This window comes from Salmo trutta, chromosome 16 (assembly GCF_901001165.1).
Source record: "Salmo trutta chromosome 16, fSalTru1.1, whole genome shotgun sequence".
In the NCBI taxonomy this organism is placed as follows: Eukaryota; Metazoa; Chordata; class Actinopteri; order Salmoniformes; family Salmonidae; genus Salmo; species Salmo trutta.
The window spans coordinates 14,486,610-14,513,721 of record NC_042972.1 but is presented as its reverse complement, the minus strand read 5'-3'; the positions used below and the strand labels follow the sequence as shown (position 1 = coordinate 14,513,721).

The window sequence follows — 27,112 nt, the reverse complement described above, 5'->3', positions numbered from 1 at the left end:
AGTTCATTTACCCTATTCCCTGTCCTTACATGACAGAACTATTGCAACCATTATAATCCAGAACTTGATTGTAGACTAGATCTCCAACACAATCAATACAGGCCCATACACGAAACAGATTGTAAGGTTTGATTCTTGTCTGACCATCCATCAATCATCTAAACAGGGGGAGAATACAAAGTTAGAGGCTATACATAACCTTTGCCTCTGGGGCTTCTGTTGAGCCAAAAGGGGTGCCTATCTGTACATGGACAGAATATTGTCCAGAAATGTGTATGAACCATACAGGCATCACTCAAGCCAATGTTTGAGGTCAACAATTAGCAACTAAACTTTTGTAACAAAACAAAACTTATTTCAGAAGTGAGAATCCAAAGACGATATATGTCTTTGTCTGGGTTTTGCTTTTGATTCTCAGTTTATGGGGGCATGTCCCTCAGTCCTCTATGAAAAGACTAGAGCCAGTGGGAGTTGAAGAAGAGAAATCCTTCATTACAAATAGGCATCCAATATTTATGACCATTGACTAAACACATTTGAAATAGTTACCAATAGAATATCTCAATTTTAAAGTAGCTAACAGGATTCATCAAAAATAATTTACAAAACTAGACTTTGATCTGATACATACTATACAGTGCCTTCAGAAATTATTCACACCCCTTGACTTATTACACGTTTTGTTGTGTTACAAGATGGGATTAAAATGGATTTAATTGCCATTTTTTGTCAATGATCTACACAAAATACTCTGTCATGTCAAAGGGATGAATAATTCTAACATTTTTTTTTTATCATAAAAAATGTTACATTATTATATCTTGGTTCCATAAGTATTCAACCATTTGAGTAAATACATGTTTAGAATCACCTTTAGCAGCGATTACAGCTGTGAGTCTTTCTGGGTAAGTCTCTAAGAGCTTTGTACACCTGGATTGTACAATATTTGCAAATTATTCTTTTAAAAATTCTTCAGGCTATGTCAAGTTGGTTGTTAAAATCATTGCTAGACAGACATTTTCAACTCTTGCCATAGATTAAGTAAAAACTGTAACTAGGCTATTCAGGAACATTTAATGTCATCTTGGAAAGTAAATCCAGTGTATATTTGACCTATTTGGCTGAAAGGTGAATTTGTTTCTCAGTGTCTGTTGGAAAGCAGACAACCAGGTTTTCATCTTGGATTTCGCTTGTGCTTAGCTCAATTCTATTTATTTTTATCCTAAAAAACTCCCTAGTCCTTGCCGATGACAAGCAGCCACCACCATGCTTGAAAATATGAAGAGTGGTACTTAGTGATGTGTTGCATTGGATTTGCCCCAAACATAACACTTTGTATTCAGGACATGAAGTTGATTTCTTTGCCAGATTATTTGCACTTTTACTTTAGTGCCTTTTTGCAAACAGGATGCATGTTTTGGAATATTTGTATTCTGTACAGGCTTTCTTCTTTTCACTCTGTCATCTAGGTTAGTATTGTGGAGTAGCTACAATGTTGTTGATCCATCCTCAGTTTTCTCCTATCACAGCCATTAAACTCTGTAACTGTTTTAAAGTCACCATTGGCCTCATGGTGAAATCCCTGAGCGGTTTCCTTCCTCTCCGGCAACTGGGTTAGTAAGGACGCCTGTATCTACCAATACTGTAGGTGGCCTTCTTTGCGAGGCATCGGTAAACCTCCCTGGTCTTTGTAGTTGAATCTGTGTTTGAAATTCACTGCTCGACTGAGGGACCTTAAAGATAATTGTATGTGTGGGGTACAGAGACGAGGTTGTCATTCCAAAATAATGTTAAACACTATTATTGCACACAGAGTGAGTCCATGCAACATATTATGTGACTTGTTAAGCACATTTTAAGTCCTGAACTTATTTAGGCTTGCCATAACAAAGTGGTTGAATACTTATTGACTCAAGACATTTCAGCTTTTTATTTTTAATTAATTTGTAAACATTTCTAAAAACATAATTCCACTTTGACATTATGGGGTATTGTGTGTAGATCAGTGACACAAAATCTCAATTGAATCCATTTTAAATTCAGGCTGTAGCACAACAAAGTTTGGAAAAAGGCAATAGTTTCTAAAGGCACTGTACATCTCAGGAGAGTAAAACAGTTATTGAAAGCGCTTTCTTTATTGTGTAATGATATTTTTTAATATTTTATTTGCCTTTTTGAAAATACAGTGCATGCTCTTCATTTCATCAAAATATCTTCATCTATTTAAATTAGTTTCCCCAGATAACAGTCATTATTTGGGGCAACGTTGGGGTTTTGTTAGCAAACTTGTCATGGTTTTTCACACCGAGACTGATGTGAACAGGACTGAATACAACAAGTAAAGCAATTTAATTTTGGTTTGAGTGTGTTTAGTTTGACCTGTAGATTAAAAACCACCCACGCACTAAAGCAATAATATTCAAGTCCGGAAACTCAGAAGATCAATGCCAGTATATTGTGATCTGGCCTGGTTTTCAAAGACACGGCAGGTTACTAGCTACACTGTCTATGATATATACAACACTTGATCTATTCAGGCCAGTCCTCCCTCTTCACATCCCAAGAGTAGCGGGCCTTTCCTGGGTAGTGCCTAGTGACAGGTAGTCTGAGGAAGTGTTGCCACGTCCATGACCCCTCACTCCTGTGGATAAGTTGTTGCCATGGCGACATGTCATTGGTAATAATAGCCAGATCCGGAAAGGACCATCGAGACCAAGCTTCCTTCAGGTTTGTGCTTGGGATATACTGTTTATAGAATGGCTATAATGTGAGCTCATCACAACTCACATGCATCACCTCACCTCTAGGAGTCTGTGTTACTGTTAAGGTATGGCTAGTCAAGATGAGTGTAGGGCTTGGTTTAGGGTGTATTAAGGTAGGGGATAGACGTTTCAATTGTAAGCTGCTATTTGCTTTTATTGCATAATTAATCCCTGTGTGAGTTAGCTGCATGTCTATGTCAAGAACACATTTATCAAAAACGTCATCTATACATCACTCGAAGGTGTCACAATATAGGTCTCTTTTGACAAAAACTTTGAAAAAAATAATGAGGTGCACACTACATAAACACTAATGTTACATGAACATGACTGACAACTGAAGGAGTTCCTTATATGGATTGTGTAGCCAGTATCTTTTTCAAACTACTGTCGGGCACTATCTTTGTCAACCTGCCGTGTAATGAATCAACGGTTACATACTTCTGCACTGTAGAACTTTCTGTACAATAACCTTCAGTACGTCACCCACAGCACTGAGTAAAAGCGATAAAAGTATTCATTTCTTTGATCTCGATAACTCAGACACTGCTTCCCCAATCACCTGACCTTGTTTAGAAAAGGGCTCCACTCAAAGTAGTCCCGGAATGTTGGAAATCAGACGAAAAAAAAATAAAAAATACAGAATTTGTGGTCTTTCGCAGGGACATAGGTATAACACAGGAGAGGAGCTCTTTGCAATTTAACTGTGCCACAGGTCTACTCAGCTGCCTACTCTCCACAACAGAGAGATCGGTCATGGGCATGATGTAAAGAGAAGGTGGGGAGCGAAGTGGAGGAATGGAAGGGATGGAGGAGCGAGAAAGGCGATAGCCCCGAAATAGGGTCTCCCATGGGGCCACTGCACAGGGAGGCGAATGTTCATTTTGATTACAGGGAGGGGGATGCTGGTGGTGTGACAAGCTTGGCCCCTGCTCTACACCCCAGCCCCTCACCACACCACCCCCGTCCCTCGCCCACCCGTCACCCGCTGATGGGAATGACAGGGCGACAGGGTGAGTGACAGCAGGAGCAGCTCATTCAATTACCCGGCCTTCTGATGAAAAACATGTTCACCAGAGAGAGGGAGGGGGACTAGATGGGGGGGAGAGAGATAGAAAGAGGGAGGAATACAGAGAGGAGAGATAGAACAGGGAAGAGTGAGACAGAGAGGGGAGGGAGATAGAAAGAGGAAGAGTGAGAGAGAGAGAGGGGAGGGAGATAGAAAGAGGAAGAGTGAGAGAGAGAGGGGAGGGAGATAGGAAGAGTGAGACAGAGAGGGGAGGGAGATAGAAAGAGGAAGAGTGAGACAGAGAGGGGAGGGAGATAGAAAGAGGAAGAGTGAGAGAGAGAGGGGAGGGAGATAGAAAGAGGAAGAGTGAGACAGAGAGGGGAGGGAGATAGAAAGAGGAAGAGTGAGACAGAGAGGGGAGGGAGATAGAAAGAGGAAGAGTGAGACAGAGAGGGGAGGGAGATAGAAAGAGGAAGAGTGAGAGAGAAAGGGGAGGGAGATAGAAAGAGGAAGAGTGAGACAGAGAGGGGAGGGAGATAGAAAGAGGAAGAGTGAGACAGAGAGAGGGGAGGGAGATAGAAAGAGGAAGAGTGAGACAGAGAGGGGAGGGAGATGGATAAAAGAGGAAGAGTGAGAGAGAGAGGGGAGGGAGATAGAAAGAGGAAGAGTGAGACAAAGAGGGGAGGGAGATCCTTCCGGCGCCGACAAAGATGGCTGCTTCTCTTCGCGTTCCTAGGAAACTATGCAGTATTTTGCTTTTTTATGTGTTATTTATTACATTGTTACCCCAGGTAATCTTAGGTTTTACTACATACAGTCGGGAGGAACTATTGGATATAAGAGCAACGTCAACTCACCAACATTACGACCAGGAATACGATTTTCCCGAAGCGGATCCTCTGTTTGTCCCATCACCCAGGACAATGGATCGGATCCCAGCAGGCGACCAAAAACAACGACGCCGTAGAAGAAGGGGCAGACGGAGCGGTCTCAGGGATAGGATCCGTAGACGGGCACATCGTGCACCGCTCCCGAGCATACTACTCGCCAATGTCCAGTCTCTTGACAACAAGGTAGACGAAATCTGAGCAAGGGTAGCATTCCCCCCCCCCCCCCAGCCGGGGATTTTAACATGGCTAATCTGAAAACAAGGCTCCCCGAATTCTATCAGCATATCGGTTATGCTACCATGGCGGGCAAAACCCTAGACCACTGTTATTCTAACTTACGCGCCGCATATAAGGCCCTCCCCCGCCCTCCCTTCGGAAAAGCTGACCACGACTCCATTTTGTTGCTCCCAGCCTATAGACAGAAACTAAAAGAGGAAGCTCCCGCCCTCAGGTCTGTTCAACGCTGGTCCGACCAATCGGATTCCATGCTTCAAGATTGCTTCGATCACGGGGACTGGGATATGTTCCGCATTGCTGCGAACAACAACACTGACAAATACGCTGACACGGTGTGCGAGTTCATTAACAAGTGCATCGGTGATGTCGTACCCACAGCGTCTATTAAAACATTCCCAAACCAGAAACCGTCTTTTGAGCTTCTAGTCATGAAATCTATGCAGCCTACTCAATCACTTTTTATAGCTACTGTTTACAGGCCTCCTGGGCCATATACAGCGTTCCTCACTGAGTTCCCTGAATTCCTATCGGACATTGTAGTCACAGCAGATAATATTCTAATTTTTGGTGACTTTAATATTCACATGGAAAAGTCCACAGATCCACTCCAAAAGGCTTTCGGAGGCATAATCGACTCAGTGGGTTTTGTCCAACATGTCTCTGGACCTCTTCACTACCACAGTCATACTCTGGACCTAGTTCTGTCCCGTGGAATAAATGTTGTGGATCTTAACAAGTTGGGGCTAGGGGGCAGTATTTGCACGGCCGGATAAAAAACGTACCCGATTTAAACTGGTTACTACTCTTGCACAGAAACGAGAATATGCATATAATTAGTAGATTTGGATAGAAAACACTCTAAAGTTTCTAAAACTGTTTGAATGGTGTCTGTGAGTAGAACAGAACTCATATGGCAGGCCAAAACCTGAGAAGATTCCATACAGGAAGTGCACTGTCTGACAATTTGTTGTCCTTCTGTTGCATCTCTATCAAAAATACAGCATGTGTGCTGTAACGTGACACTTTCTAAGGCTCCCATTGGCTCTCAAGCCACCAGAAAGTGGAATGGGGTGTCTGCTGTCTCTGGGCAAAGAACAGCAGCATAGTTTGTAAGTGGTCAGCCTGGGGACAGTGAGACTGAGATGCACGTTCACGAGACTTCTCCATTTTTTTCTTTCAGCCTTTGAATGAATACAACGTTGCCCGGTTGGAATATTATCGCTATTTTACAAGAAAAATAGCATAAAAATTGATTTTAAACTGCGTTTGACATGCTTCTAAGTACGGTAATGGAATATTTTCAATTTTTTGTCACGAAATGCGCTCGCGCGTCACCCTTCGGATAGTGACCTGAACGCACGAACAAAACGGAGCTATTTGAATATAACTATGGATTATTTGGAACCAAAACAACATTTGTTGTTGAAGTAGAAGTCCTGGGAGTGCATTCTGACGAAGAACAGCAAAGGTAATCCAATTTTTCTAATAGTAATTCTGAGTTTAGTGAGCCCCAAACTTGGTGGGTGTCCAAATAGCTAGCCGTGATGGCCGAGCTATGTACTCAGAATATTGCAAAATGTGCTTTCGCCGAAAAGCTATTTTAAAATCTGACATAGCGTTTGCATAAAGGAGTTCTGTATCTATAATTCTTAAAGTAATTGTTATGTATTTTGTGAACGTTTAACATGAGTAATTTAGTAAATTCACCGGAAGTTTTCGGTGGGTATGCTAGTTCTGAACATCACATGCTAATGTAAAAAGCTGGTTTTTGATTTAAATATGAACTTGATTGAACAAAACATGCATGTATTGTATAACAATGTCCTAGGAGTGTCATCTGATGAAGATCATCAAAGGTTAGTGCTGCATTTAGCTGTGGTTTTGGTTTTTGTGACATATATGCTTGCTTTGAAAATGGCTGTGTGATTATTTTTGGCAGGGTACTCTCCTGACATAATCTAATGTTTTGCTTTCGCTGTAAAGCCTTTTTGAAATCGGACAATGTGGTTAGATTAACGAGAGTCTTGTATTTAAAATGGTGTAAAATAGTCATATGTTTGAGAAATTGAAGTTATAGCATTTTTGAGGTATTTGTATTTTGCGCCACACGATTCCACTGGCTGTTGACTAGGGTGGGACGCAAGCGTCCCGCCTAGCCCATAGAAGTTAATGTTTTTCCTCATAATCCTGAACTATCGGACCACCATTTTATTACGTTTGCAATCGCAACAAATAATCTGCTCAGACCCCAACCAAGGAGCATTAAAAGTCGTGCTATTAATTCTCAGACAACCCAAAGATTCCTTGATGCCCTTCCAGAATCCCTCTGCCTACCCAAGGACATCAGAGGACAAAAATCAGTTAACCACCTAACTGAGGAACTCAATGTAACTTTGCGCAATACCCTAGATGCAGTTGCACCCCTAAAAACATTTGTCATAAAAAACTAGCTCCCTGGTATACAGAAAATACACGAGCTCTGAAGCAAGCTTCCAGAAAATTGGAACGGAAATGGCGCCACACCAAACTGGAAGTCTTCCGACTAGCTTGGAAAGACAGTACCGTGCAGTATCGAAGAGCCCTCACTGCTGCTCGATCAACCTATATTTCCAACTTAATTGAGGAAAATAGAACAATCCGAAATTTATTTTTGATACTGTCGCAAAGCTAACTAAAAAGCAGCATTCCCCAAGAGAGGATGGCTTTCACTTCAGCAGTAATAAATTCATGAACTTCTTTGAGGAAAAGATCATGGTCATTAGAAAGCAAATTACGGACTCCTCTTTAAATCTGCGTATTCCTCCAAATCTCCGTTGTCCTGAGTCTGCACAACTCTGCCAGGACCTAGGATCAAGGGAGACACTAAAGTGTTTTAGTACTATATCTCTTGACACAATGATGAAAATAATCATGGCCTCTAAACCCTCAAGCTGCATACTGGACCCTATTCCAACTAAACTACTGAAAGAGCTGCTTCCTGTGCTTGGCCCTCCTATGTTGAACATAATAAACGGCTCTCTATCCACCGGATGTGTACCAAACTCACTAAAAGTGGCAGTAATAAAGCCTCTCTTCAAAAAGCCAAATCTTGACCCAGAAAATATAAAAAACTAATCGGCCTATATCGAATCTTCCATTCCTCTCAATTTTTTTTGAAAAAGCTGTTGCGCAGCAACTCACTGCCTTACTGAAGACAAACAATGTATACGAAACGCTTGAGTCTGGTTTTAAACCCCATCATAGCACTGAGACTGCACTTGTGAAGGTGGTAAATTACCTTTTAATGATGTCAGACCGAGGCTCTGCATCTGTCCTCGTGCTCCTAGATCTTAGTGCTGCTTTTGATACCATCGATCACCATATTCTTTCGGAGAGATTGGAAACCCAAATTGGTCTACACGGACAAGTTCTGGCCTGGTTTAGATCTTATCTGTCGGAAAGATATCAGTGCTAGCCTCCCTACACTGGCTTTCTGTTAAGGCAAGGGCTCATTTCAAGGTTTTACTGCTAACCTACAAAGCATTACATGGGCTTGCTCCTACCTATCTTTCCGATTTGGTCCTGCCGTACATACCTACACGTACGCTACTGTCACAAGACGCAGGCCTCCTAATTGTCCCTAGAATTTCTAAGCAAACAGCTGGAGGCAGGGCTTTCTCCTATAGAGCTCCATTTTTATGGAATGGTCTGCCTACCCATGTGAGAGACGCAGACTCGGTCTCAACCTTTAAGTCTTTATTGAAGACTCATCTCTTCAGTAGGTCCTATGATTGATATTAGTCTGGCCCAGGAGTGTGAAGGTGAACGGAAAGTCTGGAGCAATGAACCGTCCTTGCCGTCTCTGCCTGGCCGGTTCCCCTCTCTCCACTGGGATTCTCTGCCTCTAACCCTATTACAGGGGCTGAGTCACTGGCTTATTGGTGTTCTTCCATGCCGTCCCTAGGAGGGGTGCGTCACTTGACTGGGTTGAGTCACTGACGTGGTCTTCCTGTCTGGGTTGGCGCCCCCCGTTGGGTTGTGACTTGGCGGAGATCTTTGTGGGCTATACTCGGCCTTGTCTCAGGATGGTAAGTTGGTGGGTGAAGATATCCCTCTAGTGGTGTGGGGGCTGTGCTTTGGCAAAGTGGGTGGGGTTATATCCTTCCTGTTTGGCCCTGTCCGGGGGTATCATCGGATGGGGCCACAGTGTCTCCTGACCCCTCCTGTCTCAGCCTCCAGTATTTATGCTGCAGTAGTTTATGTGTCGGGGGCTAGGGTCAGTCTGTTATATCTGGAGTATTTCTCCTGTCTTATCCGGTGTCCTGTGTGAATTTAAGTATGCTCTCTCTAATTCTCTCTTTCTCTCTTTCTTTCTCTCTCTCGGAGGACCTGAGCCCTAGGACCATGCCTCAGGACTACCTAACATGATGACTCCTTGCTGTCCCCAGTCCACCTGGCCGTGTTGCTGCTCCAGTTTCAATTGTTCTGCCTGCGGCTATGGAACCCTGACCTGTTCACCGGACGTGCTACCTGTCCCAGACCTGCTGTTTTCAACTCTCTAGAGACAGCAGGAGCGGTAGAGATACTCTCAATGATCGGATATGAAAAGCCAACTGACATTTACTCTTGAGGTGCTGACTTGTTGCACCCTCGACAACTGTGATTATTATTATTTGACCATGCTGGTCATTTATGAACATTTAAACATCTTGGCCATGTTCTGTTATAATCTCCACCCGGCACAGCCAGAAGAGGACTGGCCACCCCTCATAGCCTGGTTCCTCTCTAGGTTTCTTCCTAGGTTTTGGCCTTTCTAGGGAGTTTTTCCTAGCCACCGTGCTTCTACACCGGCATTGCTTGCTGTTTGGGGTTTTAGGCTGGGTTTCTGTACAGCACTTTGAGATATCAGCTGATGTAAGAAGGGCTATATAAATACATTTGATTTGATGGCAGCATTCGCGCAAAACTGAACTGGCGATCCACTGCTTTTAATCAGGGCAAAGTGACTGGAAACATGACTGAATACAAACAGTGTAGCTATTCCCTCCGCAAGGCAATCAAACAAGCTAAGCGTCAGTACAGAGACAAAGTGGAGTCGCAATTCAACGGCTCAGACACGAGAGGTATGTGGCAGGGTCTACAGTCAATCACTGACTACAAAAGAAAAACCAGCCCCGTCACGGACCAGGATGTCTTGCTCCCAGACAGACTAAACAACTTTTTTGCTCGCTTTGAGGACAATACAGTGCCACTAACACGGCCCGCTACCAAAACCTGCGGGCTCTCCTTCACTGCAGCCAACGTGAGTAAAACATTTAAACGTGTTAACCCTCGCAAGGCTGCAGGCCCAGACGGGATCCCCGGCCACGTCCTCAGAGCGTGCGCAGACCAGCTGGCTGGTGTGTTTACAGACATATTCAATCAATCCTTATCCCAGTCTGTTGTCCCCACATGCTTCAAGAGGGCCACCATTCCATTGTTCCTGTTCCCAAGACAGCTAAGGTAACTGAGCTAAATGACTACCGCCCTGTAGCACTCACTTCCTTCACCATGAAGTGCTGTGAGAGACTAGTCAAGGATCATATCTCCTCCACCCTACCTGACACCCTAGACCCACTCCAATTTGCTTACCGACCCAATAGGTCCACAGACGACGCAATCGCCATCACACTGCACACTGCCCTAACCCATCTGGACAAGAGGAATAACTATGTAAGAATGCTGTTCATCGATTACAGCTCAGTATTTAACACCATAGTACCCTCCAAACTCGTCATTAAGCTCGAGACCCTGGGTCTCGACCCCGCCCTGTGCAACTGGGTATGGACTTCCTGACGGGCCGCCCCCAAGTGGTGAGGGTAGGGAACAACATCTCCACCCCGCTGATCCTCAACACTGGGTCCCCACAAGGGTGCGTTCTCAGCCCTCTCCTGTACTCCCTGTTCACTCACGACTGCGTGGCCATGCACGCATCCAACTCAATCATCAAGTTTGCAGACGACACTACAGTGGTAGGCTTGATTACCAACAACGACGAGACGGCCTACAGGGAGGAGGTGAGGGCCCTCGGAGTGTGGTGTCAGGAAAATAACCTCGCACTCAATGTCAACAAAACAAAAGAGATGATCGTGGACTTCAGGAAACAGCAGAGGGAGCAGCCCCCTATCTACATTGGCGGGACAGTAGTGGAGAGGGTGGAGAGTTTTAAGTTCCTCGACGTACACATCACGGACAAACTGAAATGGTCCACCCACGCAAACAGCGTTGTGAAGAAGGCGCAGCAGCGCCTCTTCAACCTCAGGAGGCTGAAGAAATTCGGCTTGTCACCAAAACACTCACACACTTTTACAGATGCGCAATCGAGAGCATCCTGTCGGGCTGTATCACCGCCTGGTACGGCAGCTGCTCCGCCCATAACCGGAAGGCTCTCCAGAGGGTAGTGAGGTCTGCACAACGCATCACCGGGGGCAAACTACCTGCTCTCCAGGACGCCTACACCACCCGATGTCACAGGAAGGCCAAAAAGATCATCAAGGACAGCAACCACCCGAGCCACTGCCTGTTCACCCCGCTATCATCCAGAAGGCGAGGTCAGTACAGGTGCATCAAAGCTGGAACCGAGAGACTGAAAAACAGCTTCTATCTCAAGGCCATCAGACTGTTAAACAGCCATCACTAACATTGAGTGGCTGCTGCCAACATACTGACTCAACTCAAGCCACTTTAATAATGGGAAAATGTATGTAATCAATTTATCACTTGCCACTTTATATTATTTATATTAGATAATGTTTACATTACCTACATTATTCATCTCATATGTATATACTGTACACTATACCATCTACTGCATCTTGCCATCTTGATGTATTAGATGTATCACTAGCCACTTTAAACAATGCCACTTTATATAATGTTTACATACCCTACATTACTCATCTCATATGTATATACTGTACTCTATACCATCTACTACATCTTGCCTATGCCGTTCGGCCATCACTCATTTATATATTTTTATGTACATATTCGTATTCATTCCTTTACACTTGTGTGTACAAGGTAGTTGTTGTGGAATTGGTAGATTACTTGTTAGATATTACTGCATGGTCAGAACTAGAAGCACAAGCATTTTGCTACACTTGCATTAACACCTGCTAACCATGTGTATGTGACGAATAAATTTGATTTGATTTGATAGAAAGAGGAAGAGTGAGAGACAGAGAGGGGAGGGGGATAGAAAGAGGAAGAGTGAGAGAGAGAGGGGAGGGGGACAGAAAGAGGAAGAGTGAGAGACAGAGGGGAGGGAGATAGGAAGAGTGAGAGACAGAGAGGGGAGGGAGATAGGAAGAGTGAGACAGAGAGGGGAGGGAGATAGGAAGAGTGAGACAGAAAGGGGAGGGAGAAAGAAAGAGGAAGAGTGAAAGAGAGAGAGGAGAGGGGAGGGAGATAGAAAGAGGAAGAGTGAAAGAGAGAGAGGAGAGGGGAGGGAGATAGAAAGAGGAAGAGTGAGACAGAAAGGGGAGGGAGATAGAAAGAGGAAGAGTGAGAGACAGAGAGATAGAAAGAGGAAGAGTGAGAGACAGAGGGGAGAGAGATCATAAAGGGGGTGAAGGGGAAGATCAATTACAGAACAGGAGGGCGAGAGAAAAATGGAAGACACGAAAGACAATTACCTAGAAAAAAGATGAAATTAAAAGTATTGTCTGTGCCTCCTCTGTGTTTTGTCCCTTAATTCACTCCAATTACCTGGAATAAACATCTCTCCTCTTTTCTCCCCTCTTTCTCTCCCCCAACAGCAATCTGGTAAAGAGCAGCCCACCACTGTGAAACTCTCCCAGATACAATGGGGGCGATTATTATTGGCAACCTTGATAAAGATGAGAAGACTTTATAAAATAAATAATACAAATACTGGGCTATATTGTATGCAAAAAATAAAGTGGGAAATGACATGACTTTATACTAACACATTTGCTCAGCGACAGATATTTGCCAAAGCTCCAGCCAAAATATAAAGCTACAGTGAAACAGCATCATATGTCTGCACTATCTGTGGAACTGCACACTGTAATCAACAGCTTTCCACTACTTTGTCTTTCCACTTGGCAACATGTCTACTTTGTCTTTCCACTTGGCAACATGTCTACTTTGTCTTTCCACTTGGCAACATGTCTACTTTGTCTTTCCACTTGGCAACATGTCTACTTTGTCTTTCCACTTGGCAACATGTCTACTTTGTCTTTCCACTTGGCAACATGTCTACTTTGTCTTTCCACTTGGCAACATGTCTACTTTGTCTTTCCACTTGGCAACATGTCTACTTTGTCTTTCTACTTGGCAACATGTCTACTTTGTCTTTCCACTTGGCAACATGTCTACTTTGTCTTTCCACTTGGCAACATGTCTACTTTGTCTTTCTACTTGGCAACATGTCTACTTTGTCTTTCCACTTGGCAACATGTCTACTTTGTCTTTCCACTTGGCAACATGTCTACTTTGTCTTTCTACTTGGCAACATGTCTACTTTGTCTTGAGGTGGGGGAGAATGAGAGCGTACGAGAGGGAGAAATGCGATAAACGAGGCAAGTCACTTAGCATATAAAGGCTCAAAACTCCAACAGCATTTTTATTTTTCAGTTTAGTCTTTTCCGTCTGACCTTCTTTTTCTAGTCCCTCCTCGCTCTCTTTTTCGCTCTCTCTCTCTTTTTCTTTCCTCTGATTATACCTCACTCACCTTGTCTTTGAGACAGGCCCCCACTTGGGATGTGCTCTTGTCAGAATATACACTCAAGAGCCCTCATTCCGCCGGAACGACTGAAATAAAAGACTCCCCCCTCCCCCCATTTCTTATCTTCCCCATCCTGAGCACTAGGAATGGTCAGGTGGGGAGTCTCCTAGCATCCCACCACCCACATAGCAGTTATAGCGTTGGGCCAGTAATTGAAAGGTCGCTGGTTCGAATACCCAAGACGACAAGGTGAAAAATCAGTCGATGTGCCCTTGAGCAAGGCGCTTAACCCTACTTTGCTCCAGAGGCGCCGTACTACTATGGCTGACCCTGTAAAACAACACCTTTCACTGCACCTACTGTATTTGGTGTATGTGACAATAAAACATCTTTATATGTCTTTTCTTTAGCAACACAAACGCAGATGTGTAAAAAGCCATAGTGAATCTTTGGGTCAAGGGAAGAGAAGTCGTTTTCCATAATGACAAAACAATGCTCAAATGACATCAGAACTACCAGAAAGTGGTTAAACTATGTTATGATGTCAATTTGACATAATTTTCATTTTTTATCTCCTGGGTAAAATGTTTCCTTCTTAGCTTATGCATGCTCTACTAAATTCAAGTCTGTCTAAATTCAAAATACTCAGTGTGTCTCTGTCTTTCCCTTGAATCCAACACAAACAGCGACGTGCTGCTCTAAAGCATCCTAGCAGGTATACAGTGGTGCGCACTACAGCTTGTATCGTTGCCACTAACATTTGAAGCACTACTTTTGCACCCCATTTGCATGATAAGCCACTTGTAGATGGAGTATTTGGAGCTGTAACATCTACCTCAGCTGCATTATCCACCGTACAGACATTCTCATGGCATTATCATATCTAAAAAGCCATAGTGAATCTTTGAGTCAAGGGAAGAGAAGCACCATACATTGTCTGTCTTGGGAAGACAACAGCAACAACACCAAATTGAGCAGGGGTACTCAAGTACTATTTGAAAAGGTCTGGTCACACAAATTTCCTATATGGAAAAGGTCCTAATGGATATTGTCATTTATCGGAGCAGTCACAAACCCCACCTCGCAACCCATGTGACCCCAAGCTGTTCAACCTGTTCACATCCCTCTTGTAGGCCGAGAGAACATTTTGTTGTTTAAAACTAATTTCCTGCAATTCTAGCCATTTTGCCATGGGCGAAGAGAAAATTTTGCAGTTTTAATATTTTTTTAAATATTTAATATTATGTGTTCAGATCATACCAAGGTTCATAGCCTGACTGAGTTCCTAAATTGTTTGTATTTCTTTTGTCGGGACCAACTATTGGCCCCGTTCGGTGTCCGGACCGCAGTCCACCTGTTGAGTATGGCTGACAGAGAGTCTAGACAAAGTATCTCCACCCTGCCGTCTTAGTCCCAGCCAGTCAGACAGTAAATAAATGATGCTGATATCCTGAGGGTGGATATGGGGCTATAAATAGCTTATAGCCGATAACATGCTCACAAAACTAACCCCAGGACCTCTCGTCACTGATGCCAGTACACAGGGAGCGTGCCTGGCAGAATTGGTTTCCACGTTTCTCAGCATCTCCTCTTGGTAAGAGGGTGACAAAGAGACTGTGGGTGGCATGCTAAAGGCGTTTCAAGCTAATTATCTATTTGGACAAAGATCAAACACCCCACAGTGGAAATTATGTTCAATGTTTATGCAGAGCCCGGGCCTCTGAAATGCTACAAAGTCTCCTTGCAGGGGGCACGAGAGGAAATAAAAGTGAAAAAAATACAGAATTGAAAAAATATAAAAAGGTGGTTGAAGGGTTTTGTGTCCTGAGATTATTGCTTGAGGGTTTAGACATCATTTAAAAAAATATTTGCTTCCTGGGTTACATTTTCCTTTCTTAACTTATGCATGTTCTACTAAATTCTAAATATTCAGTGTGTCTGTCTTTCCCTTGAATCCAATGGGCATTCTTTCAGCTGCATCAATTTCAACAAATTGAATCTAGAAAACTGCCTGGTTTCTTCTTCCGAGAGAGAAAACAACAAATTCATCTATGTACAGTACAGTGGTTACTGTGTCTGTTGTGGCCTGGTATGAGTGGCAGCCTTGAGAGTTGGATTGAAAGAGGTAATATTAAACCAGTGAAAAAATATTTTTAGATATGGAGATACGCCTGAGAGAATGAGATTGAGGGCGGGAAGTGGGAGGACATAGAAGCAGCCCGATGTTTTTCATCTGAATCTTAATCTTATCAGGGCAAGAGGTGCTCGAGGAGCGGAATGTAATTACAGGGTAATTTTAGAGCGGTGTGTGTGTGTAAGTGTGTGCCGCAAATTTACAGGGATGAAGGAAGGGGTGAGGGGACAAGGACAGAGTAACATCCATCGAGTGTAGCTGACAAATGAGAAATATGCCAATTATCACTGTATAATATTACATTTTTGAGATCTTTTATGCCACGTCGGTATACCAAGTGCTTATAAGCGATGTTCATTTCATCTGTGTTTTTGTTTAGCTGAAGGGCAGACAACTGAGAGACATGCAGTTTAACATTCAATCCAGAAATCTTTATGTCAAGTTGTTACAAGTGTGGTTAACTTGACCAGTGTTTTCGTCTAGGGGAGCTGGGGGGGAGGGGGGGGGGGGCAGACACTTGGGACGCGATGGACCATGTGGAAGGAATGAATATGGTTGGCAAATTAATCGCTGTCACGTTCCTCTTAATTTAACTAGCTGCCCACAGCTCATACATCTCAATAAACAATGTTGGTAAGTTGTTCCTCTTTTAAATTGGCATTTGCTACGATTTAATTTATTTGGGGAACGTGAAACAATCCTCTTGGCCATGGGATATTTCATTACATGGAGAATAATAAATAGTGGGAAGGGAGGCACGGTGCCATCCTGACCTGTGTATAGACTCCCATTAAAATAAATAAATGGGAAAATAAGTGTGTGTGTGTGTGTGTGTGTGTGTGTGTGTGTGTGTGTGTGTGTGTGTGTGTGTGTGTGTGTGTGTGTGTGTGTGTAAGTGAGAACGAGAGAGAGTGAGACAAGAGATAGAAGGGTTTGGTCTATTATTTGGTCTTCTAAAATGTCATTAAGTACTGTTATGGTATAAATATGTAATAATTGTGGCAAACAATACCTACCACCTCCCATATCTCTAAACTGCCAATGAACAGAATAGTAGTAGAGTTTCCCTGCTATCTCAGCAGATGTATAGGTTTGCATTTCAAGGTTTAAAAAGACAGTTCATATTCCTACTAAAAGCATACTTAACTAAATGGAGGAAGACAGAGGGAAAAAAACTGGATAGAATTTTTCAAGGGAGAGAAAGGCATCAAGCAGATGAGGAGGTAAACCTCTGCATAAAAAGGTCATCATGAGGTTCAAGTGTCAGGTCAAGAACTTTAAAAGTGCAGTCTCAAAAAACATCAAGTGCTGTGATGAAACTGGCTCTCATGAGGACCGCCAGAGGAAACGAAGACCCAGAGTTACCTCTGCTGCAGAGGATAAGTTCATTAGACTTACCAGCCTCAGAAATTACATCCCAAATAAATGCTTCACAGAGTTCCAGTAACAGACACATCTCAACATCAACTGTTCAGAGGAGACTGTGTGAGTCAGGCCTTTATGGTCAAATTGCTGCAAAGAAACCACTACTAAAGGACACCAATAAGAAGAGGAGACTTGCTTGGGCCGAGAAACATGAGCAATAGACATTAGACCGGTGGAAATCTGTCCTTTGGGCTGATGAGTCCAAATGTGAGATTTTTGGTTCCAACCGCCATGTCTTTGTGAGACGCAGAGAAGGTGAACGGTTGATCTCTGCATGTGTGGTTCCCACCGTGAAGCATGGAGGAGGAGGTGTGATGGCGCTTGCTGGTGACTGTCTGTGATATATTTAGAATTCAAGGCACACTTAACCAGCATGGCTAACACAGCATTCTGCAGCGATACGCCATCCCATCTGGTTTGCGCTTAGTGGGACTATCATTTGTTTTTCAACAGGACAATGACCCAAAGCACACCTTCAGGCTGTGTGAGGGCTATTTGACCAAGAAGGAGAGTGATTGAGTACTGCTTCAGATGACCTGGCCTCCACAATCACCCAATCTCAACCCAATTGAGATGGTTTGGGATGAGTTTGACCGCAGAGTGAAGGAAACGCAGCCAACAAGTGCTCAACATAAGTGGGAACTCCTTCAAGACTGTTGGAAAAGTATTCCAGATGAAGCTGGTTGAGAATGCCTTGGCAGTGTTCAAAGCTGTCATCAAGGCAAAGGGTGGTTACTTTGAAGAATATAAAATATATTTTGATTTGTTTAACACTTTTTGGGTTACTACATGATTCCATATGTTCTTTCATAATTTTGATGTCTTCACTATTATTCTACAATGTAGAAAATAGTACAAATAAAGAAAAACCCTTGAATGAGTAGGTGTGTCCAAACTTTTGACTGGTGCTGCATTATTTGAAATCTTTGAAAATATTTTAGTAGTTCTTGATTGAGCTTGACAGGCACAACGCAACCATTGGAATAGTCAGAAAACTTGTCAACCCTGCCTATCTGGCACCACGAGCAGACTTGTGCTGACGCTGAAAGATCTTTGAAAGATGTCAGGTACTATTTGAACCCAGGTCTGCCTGCCACACACAGCCCACAGGTTTTAAAGCAGCACCAGCTCCAACTCATGTACTTCACCACCCAAAGTCTCCCACACAGGAACAAAAGTCTCCTCTCCATGGCAACCCACCAGCGCAGTGTATGCACCGTTCCAGCAGAAATACACTGGGGGAAAAAACAGACCTGGGTTCAAATACAATTTGAAATAATTTTCAAATACTTTAGCTGGGCTTGATTGAGTGTGAGCCACACCCACCTGGCACTCCAGGCACGCTAAAGCAAGCACTCAAAGTATTTGAGAAATTTCAAATAGTATTTGAACCCAGGTCTGGAGATAAATACAAACTCAGAGTATCAGCATATAGCCTACAGACAGACGTTGCAGAGACGCTGCCTGTCAGATCAAAACCCCCCAACCTGTCGCAATGCCAAAAAACTCACCCGATTCTTCAAAGGCTCACATTTCATGCTTTGAAATTTCATTTTTTTGTATTTAGATTAGAATCAAGACTCACACAAACTGAAATTAGTTTATCAGAATCCCGTTGAAACAAAGAGTTGATGTTGAACGTGGGGAGGGTGGGCCATCATAAGCCATAGACTTACAATAAGGGGCCATGGAGCGAGCGAGCAGAGAGAGAGACCAAACGTGGGGTCTGTTAACTGGTGGGTTGGTGAGTATTGGATTGATCAAAGCTCTGAGGCCATGCCAGTTTTCTGTACTGTACTGAGTGGAACGAAAGCTGGGTGGGAGTCCACAGAGGGACATTGAGCGTCGCTCTGCATATAGCTTTTAAATATTTCATCAGATGGACTGCCAATAGAAGAGATGTACATCTGAGGCAAGGCTCTTTATTGCTAATTAAGCACAAAGTTAATAAAGGGTGTGTGTGTATATGAGAGAGAGAGAGAGAGAGAGAGAGAGAGAGAGAGAGAGAGAGAGAGAGAGAGAGAGAGAGAGAGAGAGAGAGAGAGAGAGAGAGAGAGAGAGAGAGCGCGTGCGGGATATTTCTTCAAATTAACTTTCATTTTAAATGAAGTTCAGATGCGACTGTGAAGGTTTTGATAATGGACTTTGGTGCCGGGGGGAGCTGGCAAGGCACTGGCATAAGCTTGTGTTTGACGGTCGTGGTTTTATGGAGCGTGCAGCCTTGCCTTTTGTTGTCAGTTAATAGAACTCCCCAATGTTACCCCAGATTCCCAATGGGAAGTAAATGACTGTACAGCAGAGGGGCTTGAAAATTCCCTCTTCCCTGAGTCTTTACATCAAATCTGGGAGAGGAGGAGGCAACTTCAGACAGACTCCAGTGTACAGAGCAACTACAAATACAACCTTGATGCCTTTTTATAATATTCAAACCTATTTAAATGTCTAATGTGGAAGGCAGAGTGGGAAGATGTAGCGAGAGGTAAGCCTTTCTTCTATAGGCTGTCATTAAAAACCAGAATAGGTGGAAATAGATTAAGGATGGGAAAAAAATGTATTCAATTTCCAGCCATCTGCTTTTATGTAGGTCAGAGGCAGCTATCTGCTAAATAATGAAAATGGACACCGGAAGATGGTTTGCTTGTGTGTGTGTGTGTGTGTGTGTGTGTGTGTGTGTGTGTGTGTGTGTGTGTGTGTGTGTGTGTGTGTGTGTGTGTGTGTGTTTACTATCCTTGTGAGAATGTGAAACAAGGAAAATTCGGACAAGTGGGGACATTTCGCCAGTCCTCACTAGGAAAAAAGCTATTTTAGGCTTTGGGGTTAGGTTTAGGGTTAGAACTAGGGTTATGGGTTAAGTTTAGGGTTAGGGGCTAAGGTTAAGGTTAAGTTTAGGTTAAGGAAAATGGGATTTTGAATGGGAATGAATTGTTTGGTCCTCACAAGGACAGTAAAACAAACGTGTGTGTGTGTGTGTGTGTGTGTGTGTGCATACAAGGCAGAGTAGGGAGGTGTAGCAAGAGGGAAGCCTCTCTTCATTAGGGTGTCATGTCATTAAAAACCAGAATGAGTTGAAATAAATTGATTCCATTTCCAGCCGTCTGCTTTTATGTAGGTCAGAGGCCTGTTAAATAATTTAAATAGAGACTGGAAGATGGTGTGTGTGTGTGTGTGTGTTTACTATCCTTGTGGAGACCAGAAGTCCGCACAAGGATAGTAAAACAAGGACAATTCTGACAAGTGGGGAGATTTCGCCGGTCCCCACAAGGAAAAAGGCTATTTTAGGCTTAGGGGTTAGGTTTAAGGTTATGGTTGGAATGAGGGTTAGAATTAGGATTAGGGGTTAGTGGTTAGGTTTAGTTGCTAGGGTTAGGGGTTTGAGTTTAAGGTTAGGGAAAATAGGATTACAGGCTACAGCTATAAACAACACGTTTCAAATGTTATGCCTGCGGCTATGGAACCCTGATCTGTTCACCGGACGTGCTACCTGTCCCAGACCTGCTGGGACGGCAGGAGCGGTAGAGATAGTCTGAATGATCGGCTATGAAAAGCCAAATGACATTTACTCCTGAGGTGCTGACCTGTTGCACCCTCTACAACCACTGTGATTATTATTATTTGACCCTGCTGGTCATCTATGAACATTTGAACATCTTAGCCATGTTCTGTTATAATCTCCACCCGGCACAGCCAGAAGAGGACTGGCCACCCCTCATAGCCTGGTTCCTCTCTAGGTTTCTTCCTAGGTTCTGGACTTTCTAGGGAGTTTTTCCTAGCCACCGTGCTTCAACACCTGCATTACTTGCTGTTTGGGGTTTTAGGCTGGGTTTCTGTACAGCACTTTATAAATAAATTTGATTGATTGATTGATACCCCAAGAGACTTGCAGCTGTAATTGCTGCAGCTGTAATTTTCCATCTTCAAGTGGTAGGCATGTTGTGTAAATCAAATGATACAAACCCCCAAAAAAGTACTTTTAATTCCAGGTTGTAAGGCAACAAAATAGGAAAAATACCAAGGGGGGTGAATACTTTCGCAAACCACTGTATATGGCAGTGGTGGTGGGATCCCCTATAGTCCCCAGCCTTTGAATGCCACTGGGCTCTTTTTGTCTCTTTACCTGAGATCTGAAAGCAGATCATCTCTAATGTCATTTTAGAGAACAGAATGTAGAAGATGAAACAGTTCATCCCCATTGAAATGTCGGTGATAGAAACAGACAGAGAAATTATGCTCTCTCAGTTGCCATAGAAACATGCCCATCAAGTCACACAACACACACAACACTCACACAAAGCACTCTTTCAGTCAGCACCGTGCAGTCAAAAGGGTTTTTACATTTACGTAGTTTAGCAGAAGCTCTAATCCAGAGCGACATCAACAGATTTTTCACATGGTTGGCTCGGGGATTCAAAGCAGCAACACCCTTGGTTACGTTCTTAACCGCTAGGCTACCTGCCTATTTACTATTTCCCTCTAAACATGGTGACATAGAACACTGTCATCCAAGAGCAGCGAAGCCTTATTGACAAGTATCCTGCATTGGGAAATTCCCCACCAGGCTCACATGAAGATAAATGACATGGCCAAGATAGAAGAGCCAAGTGGGACAGACAGTGATAGGATAGAAATATGATTTATCTAGGTCTGATAATGAACTACATGGTTCACAACACTGTTAGGAGAGTTTCCCTTCTCTCAGAGTGTGTGCTTTATGGCATTGTTGTGTTGTCTGTGGATTAATCACACCAACCAAGAGAGACAGAGAGAGAGAGAGAGAGAGCAAAAGTGAGAGCGGGAGAGAGAGAACAAAAGAGAGAGAACGAAAGAGAGAGAACGAAAGAGAGAACGAAAAAGAGAGAGAACGAAAGAGAGATGAAGAGAGAGAACAAAAGAGAGAACAAAAGAGAGTAAGAGAGAGAGAGAGGAAGAGAGAATGAGAGGAAGAGCGAATGAGAGGAAAAGAGAATGAGAGGAAAAGAGAATGAGAGGAAGAGAGAGCAGGAGAGAGTGAAAGTGAGAGCGGGAGAGAGAGAGAGAGAGAGAGAGGGAGGGACAAAGTTCTCAGTGTGTTGGTTATCAACTTTAATTGAAAAGGGCCCAATTCCATGCTGAGTCATCCACAGGGCCAGTGTCGTGTCACTGACCTGGGTTCAAATACCATTGTAAATCATTTGAAATACCCCTGCTATGCCTGTTGCAAGGCACCAATAAAAAAGTGCCACAGTGCAAACCCATCCCAACTGACACTCCCGACAGTCTTAAGAAAGCGCTCAAAGCATTTGAAAGATTTAAATGAGCATTTGAACCCAGGTCTGGTTGTTCGGCTTTCACAAGGGATGCCTAACTATGTCTATAGCACGTGTTACTGCCTCACGCTCTCGTAGAATACAATCCTTCTCAGTCCAAGTTTGACGCTAGATTCATCTCTAGTTACATGCCTGCTGTACAGTGGGAGCCTCTGGGCTTAGGCACACCAATCATTGTCTTCTTGTTTTTCCCAATCTAAGAGGCAACGAGAATATTGTGAGATTGTGGAGGCCTGTCAAATGCAGAGGCGTACAGTGACAGATCGTGTTGTGATGCATGCTTGTACACAGCAGATACACAGTAGATACTTGATAGAAGTCATTGGTAGACTTACGACAGGGTTCTCTCCAGCCGACTGCCTGTGGACCCAATGATCTCCCCCAGAGTGCAGAACATCTGGCCCAGGAAGTCCTGTAACGGGAGGAGAACAACTAGCTCATATTACCCATGGAGTACCAGATTTTAGCACCAAGCTCATATTACCCATGGAGTACCAGATTTTAGCACCAAGCTCATATTACCCATGCAGTACCAGTTTTTAACACCTAGCTCATATTATCCATGGAGTACCAGTTTTTAACACCTAGCTCATATTACCCATGGAGTACCAGTTTTTAACACCTAGTTCATATTACCCATGGAGTACCAGATTTAACACCCAGCTCATATTACCCATGGAGTACCAGATTTAACACCTAGCTCATATTACCCATGGAGTACCAGATTTACACCTAGCTCATATTACCCATGGAGTACCAGATTTAACACCTAGCTCATATTACCCATGGAGTCCCAGGTTTAACACCTAGCTCATATTACCCATGGAGGACCAGATTTAACACCTAGCTCATATTACCCATGGAGTACCAGATTTAACACCTAGCTCATATTACCCATGGAGTACCAGATTTAACACCTAGCTCATATTACCCATGGAGTACCAGATTTAACAACCAGCTCATATTACCCATGGAGTACCAGATTTAACACCTAGCTCATATTACCCATGGAGTACCAGATTTAACACCTAGCTCATATTACCCATGGAGTACCAGATTTAACACCTAGCTCATATTACCCATGGAGTACCAGATTTAACACCTAGCTCATATTACCCATGGAGTACCAGATTTAACACCTAGCTCATATTACCCATGGAGTACTAGTTTTAACACCTAGCTCATATTACCCATGGAGTACCAGATTTAACACATAGCTCATATTACCCATGGAGTACCAGATTTAACACCTAGCTCATATTACCCATGGAGTACCAGATTTACACAAATGTAAATGTAGTTATAATCTACATCGTGGCTTATCTTTGAACTTTTCTTTAGGAACTTTAATTTAACCTGAGATATAGTTAAGGCCCGATATTCACACGCCAAACGTAAAGCAATCTCCATGTCCAGTATTGGTGATCTCTGGTCCTATTGTTACGTTATTACAGATATATAGTGCCTTCAGAAAGTATTCACACCCCCTGACTTTTTCCTCATTTTGTTGTGTTACAGCCTGAATTTAAAATGGATCAATTTTGGTCACTGGCCTACACGCAATACCTAGCGGTTAAGAGTGTTGGGCCAGTAGCCAAAAGGTTGCAGGTTTGAATTCCCGAGCTGACTAGGTGAACAATCTGCCGATGTCCCTTTGAGCAAGGCACTTAACCCTAATAGTAAATATAATGTATTGCTAAAATTTTTGAAAAAAAAATCTGAAAGGTCTTGAGTCAATAAGTATTCAAACCCTTTGCTATGACAAGCCTAAATAAATTCAGGAGTAAAAATGTGTTTAACAAGTCACATAATAAGTTGCATGGACTCACGCTGTGTGCAATAATAGTGTTAAACATGATTTTTGAATGACTACCTCATCTCTGTACCCCACACATACAATTATCTGTAAGGTCCCTCAGTTGAGCAGAGAATTTCAAACACAGATTCAACCACAAAAACCAGGGAGGTTTACCAATGCCTCGCAAAGAAGGGCACCTATTCGTAGATGGGGAAAAAATTATTTAAAAAATATATTGAATATCCCTTTAAGCATGGTGAAGTTATTAATTACACTTTGGATGGTGTATCAATACACCCAGTCACTACAAAGACACAGACCTCCTTCTTAACTCAGTTGCTGGAGAGGAAGGAAACCACTCAGGTATTTCACCATGAGGCCAATGGTGACTTTAAAACAGTTACAGAATTTAATTGCTGTGATAGAAAACTGAGGATGGATCAACAACATTGCAGTTACTCCATTATACTAACCTAATTGACAAAGTGAAAAGATGAAAATCCAACGCAACACATCACAGAGTAGCACTCATCATATTTTCAAGCATGGTGGTGGCTTCATCATGTTATGGGTATGCTGGTCATCGGCATGGACTAGCGAGTTTTTTATGATAAAAATAAATGGAATAGAGGTAAGCACAGGCAAAATCCAAGAGGAAAACCTGGTTCAGTCTGCTTTCCAACAGACACTGGGAGACAAATTCACCTTTCAGCAGACAAAAACACAAGGACGAATATACACCGGAGTTACTTACCAAGACGGCATTGAACGTTCCTGAATGGCATAGTTACAGTATTGACTTAAATCGGCTTGAAAATCTATGGCAAGACTAGAAAACGGCTGTCTAACAATGATCAACAACTAACTTGACAGAGCTTGAAGAATTCTTTAAGAATAATGTGAAAATATTGTACAATACAGGTGTGCAAAGCTCTTAGAGACGTACCCAGAAAAAAAATCACAGCTTTAAACCGCTGCTAAAGGTGATTCTAACATGTATTGACTTAGGGAATTGAATACATATCTAATGAAATATATATTTTTGGACAAATGTTAGCATTTTCTTACACTTTGACAGAGTATTTTGTGTGGATCATTGACAAAAAATGACATTTCAATCCCACTTTGTAACAACAAAATATGGAGAATAGAAAGGGGTGTGAATACTTTATGAAGGCACTGTAATTCCAATGCAAGAACCCAAATGACGCCCCCGGGTATAGCTACATATCGTTATGCTTCAAAGAAATAGATACATTATGTTCTGGTTTTGCTGGTAGCCTATTTGTTTTCCTGGTTGTGAATGGAACTGTATGTATTGAAAAGTGTATTTTGTCATATCACAACATGTTGCTGAACTCATGAGCAGCATGATTTTCCATGAATGAAGCGGGCCTATAGGCCTATTCATATGGCAAGATAGCATGGCTGCATCTCACTGTAGTAGGCTGTAGGCTAAGTTTTGGATCTTCATTTACCTTTTGTTTATTGCATTTGTTTACTGTTAATGTAACTAGCCTAAGTATAGATTGTGTCATGACTATCATCTTTAGATTTTGTTTACTTTGTATCGCTGTTTTGTTCTGTTTGCATTCATTCGTTCGTATTGGCAGTTGTGTCAGTATTCTAAGCCAAACTGCTACTCAGTATTTTTGTCTTGCATGAATAACTAGGCTACTACTTTCAGCATTTAGTTTGCTTTATTTGGTAAGACAGCTGTGTCTACGGCTGCATTCATTAGGCTGTTTGCAATAGGTGAATTACCCTCTCTACTATATATTTACCAAAAAAACATTACAAATCATGTTAAACACTATTATTACACACAGAGTGAGTCCATGCAACTTATTATGTGACTTGTTAAGCACATTTTTACTCCTGAACTTATTTAGGCTTGTCATAACAAAGGGGTTAAATACTTATTGACTCAAGACATTTTAGCTTAGAATTCTTTATTAATTTGGAAACATTTCAAAAAATATCATTCCACTTTGACATTATGGGGTATTGTGTGTAGTTGGCCAGTGACCAAAAAAATCTAAATGTAATCCATTTTAAATTCAGGCTGTAACAACAAAATGTGGAATAAGTCAAGAATACTTTCTGAAGGCACTGCATATTGAATTCTGCTTATATCACGCTATCCCAAAAGAAACATAAAAGTTCAAATTCAAGAAGTGACAGGTTGGCAAAAAATCTCTGCTGTGCTTTATCAGCACCACGGACAGCACCCTACAACCTAAAGCAAGATTTTCATAAAAACCAACCAGCGAGATTGTTTCTTACCTTTTCAGAAGATCCACATTTATGTGTCCTTAAAAGACTATAACTAATTACAAAAACACTATTCCTTGTGATTCGACAAACCGTGTTTACAGAAACGTTGTTGACTAACCTTCTACTCATCCACAATTGTTTGCAATAGAGAGAGAAAAACAGATCTGTTAGTTGGAAATCTGCAGAGACAAAAAAATAAACAGCATTCTATTTTTTTATAAAAAAATACCACTTAGTAATCAAATCAAAGTAACCAAATGTAACAGCTTTAGTAGGGAAGTATTTTCCCTTGACAGTTCATTAAGTAAACATAACTAAGTGACATGAAAATATGCAAGATATTCGGCTTATATTAATAGCATGATATCACCAGTGTACTTACATGTTTTGAAATGTTTGAACTTCTGGTGTCCACATTGTACCTGTCAGAAAAAGGAACAATACATCAGCACTTGGTGATGGGTTGAATCTACAAAAAAAATCCAAGTTACTTTAAAAAGGGGCAATCTGCAGTTTCTACAGCAATGTTTTGTCTTAAATGAATAATATGTAAGCATTTATTCTTGA

At 42.5% G+C, this 27,112-nt stretch overlaps 1 protein-coding gene across 2 annotated transcripts in view; it reads right to left on the bottom strand.

Annotated features, from left to right (window-relative positions):
* The window catches only part of LOC115150143 (copine-9), a 138,597-nt gene that overhangs the window by 53,061 nt on the left and 58,424 nt on the right, over positions 1-27,112 (bottom strand). For both annotated transcript variants that reach the window (XM_029693107.1, XM_029693108.1), the window contains exons 6-8: positions 26,928-26,967; positions 26,664-26,666; positions 22,806-22,882 (exon numbers count right to left, since the gene is read on the bottom strand). In XM_029693107.1, coding sequence (XP_029548967.1) covers positions 22,806-22,882; positions 26,664-26,666; positions 26,928-26,967 — 120 coding nt within the window. The remainder of the gene's footprint in view (positions 1-22,805; positions 22,883-26,663; positions 26,667-26,927; positions 26,968-27,112) is intronic.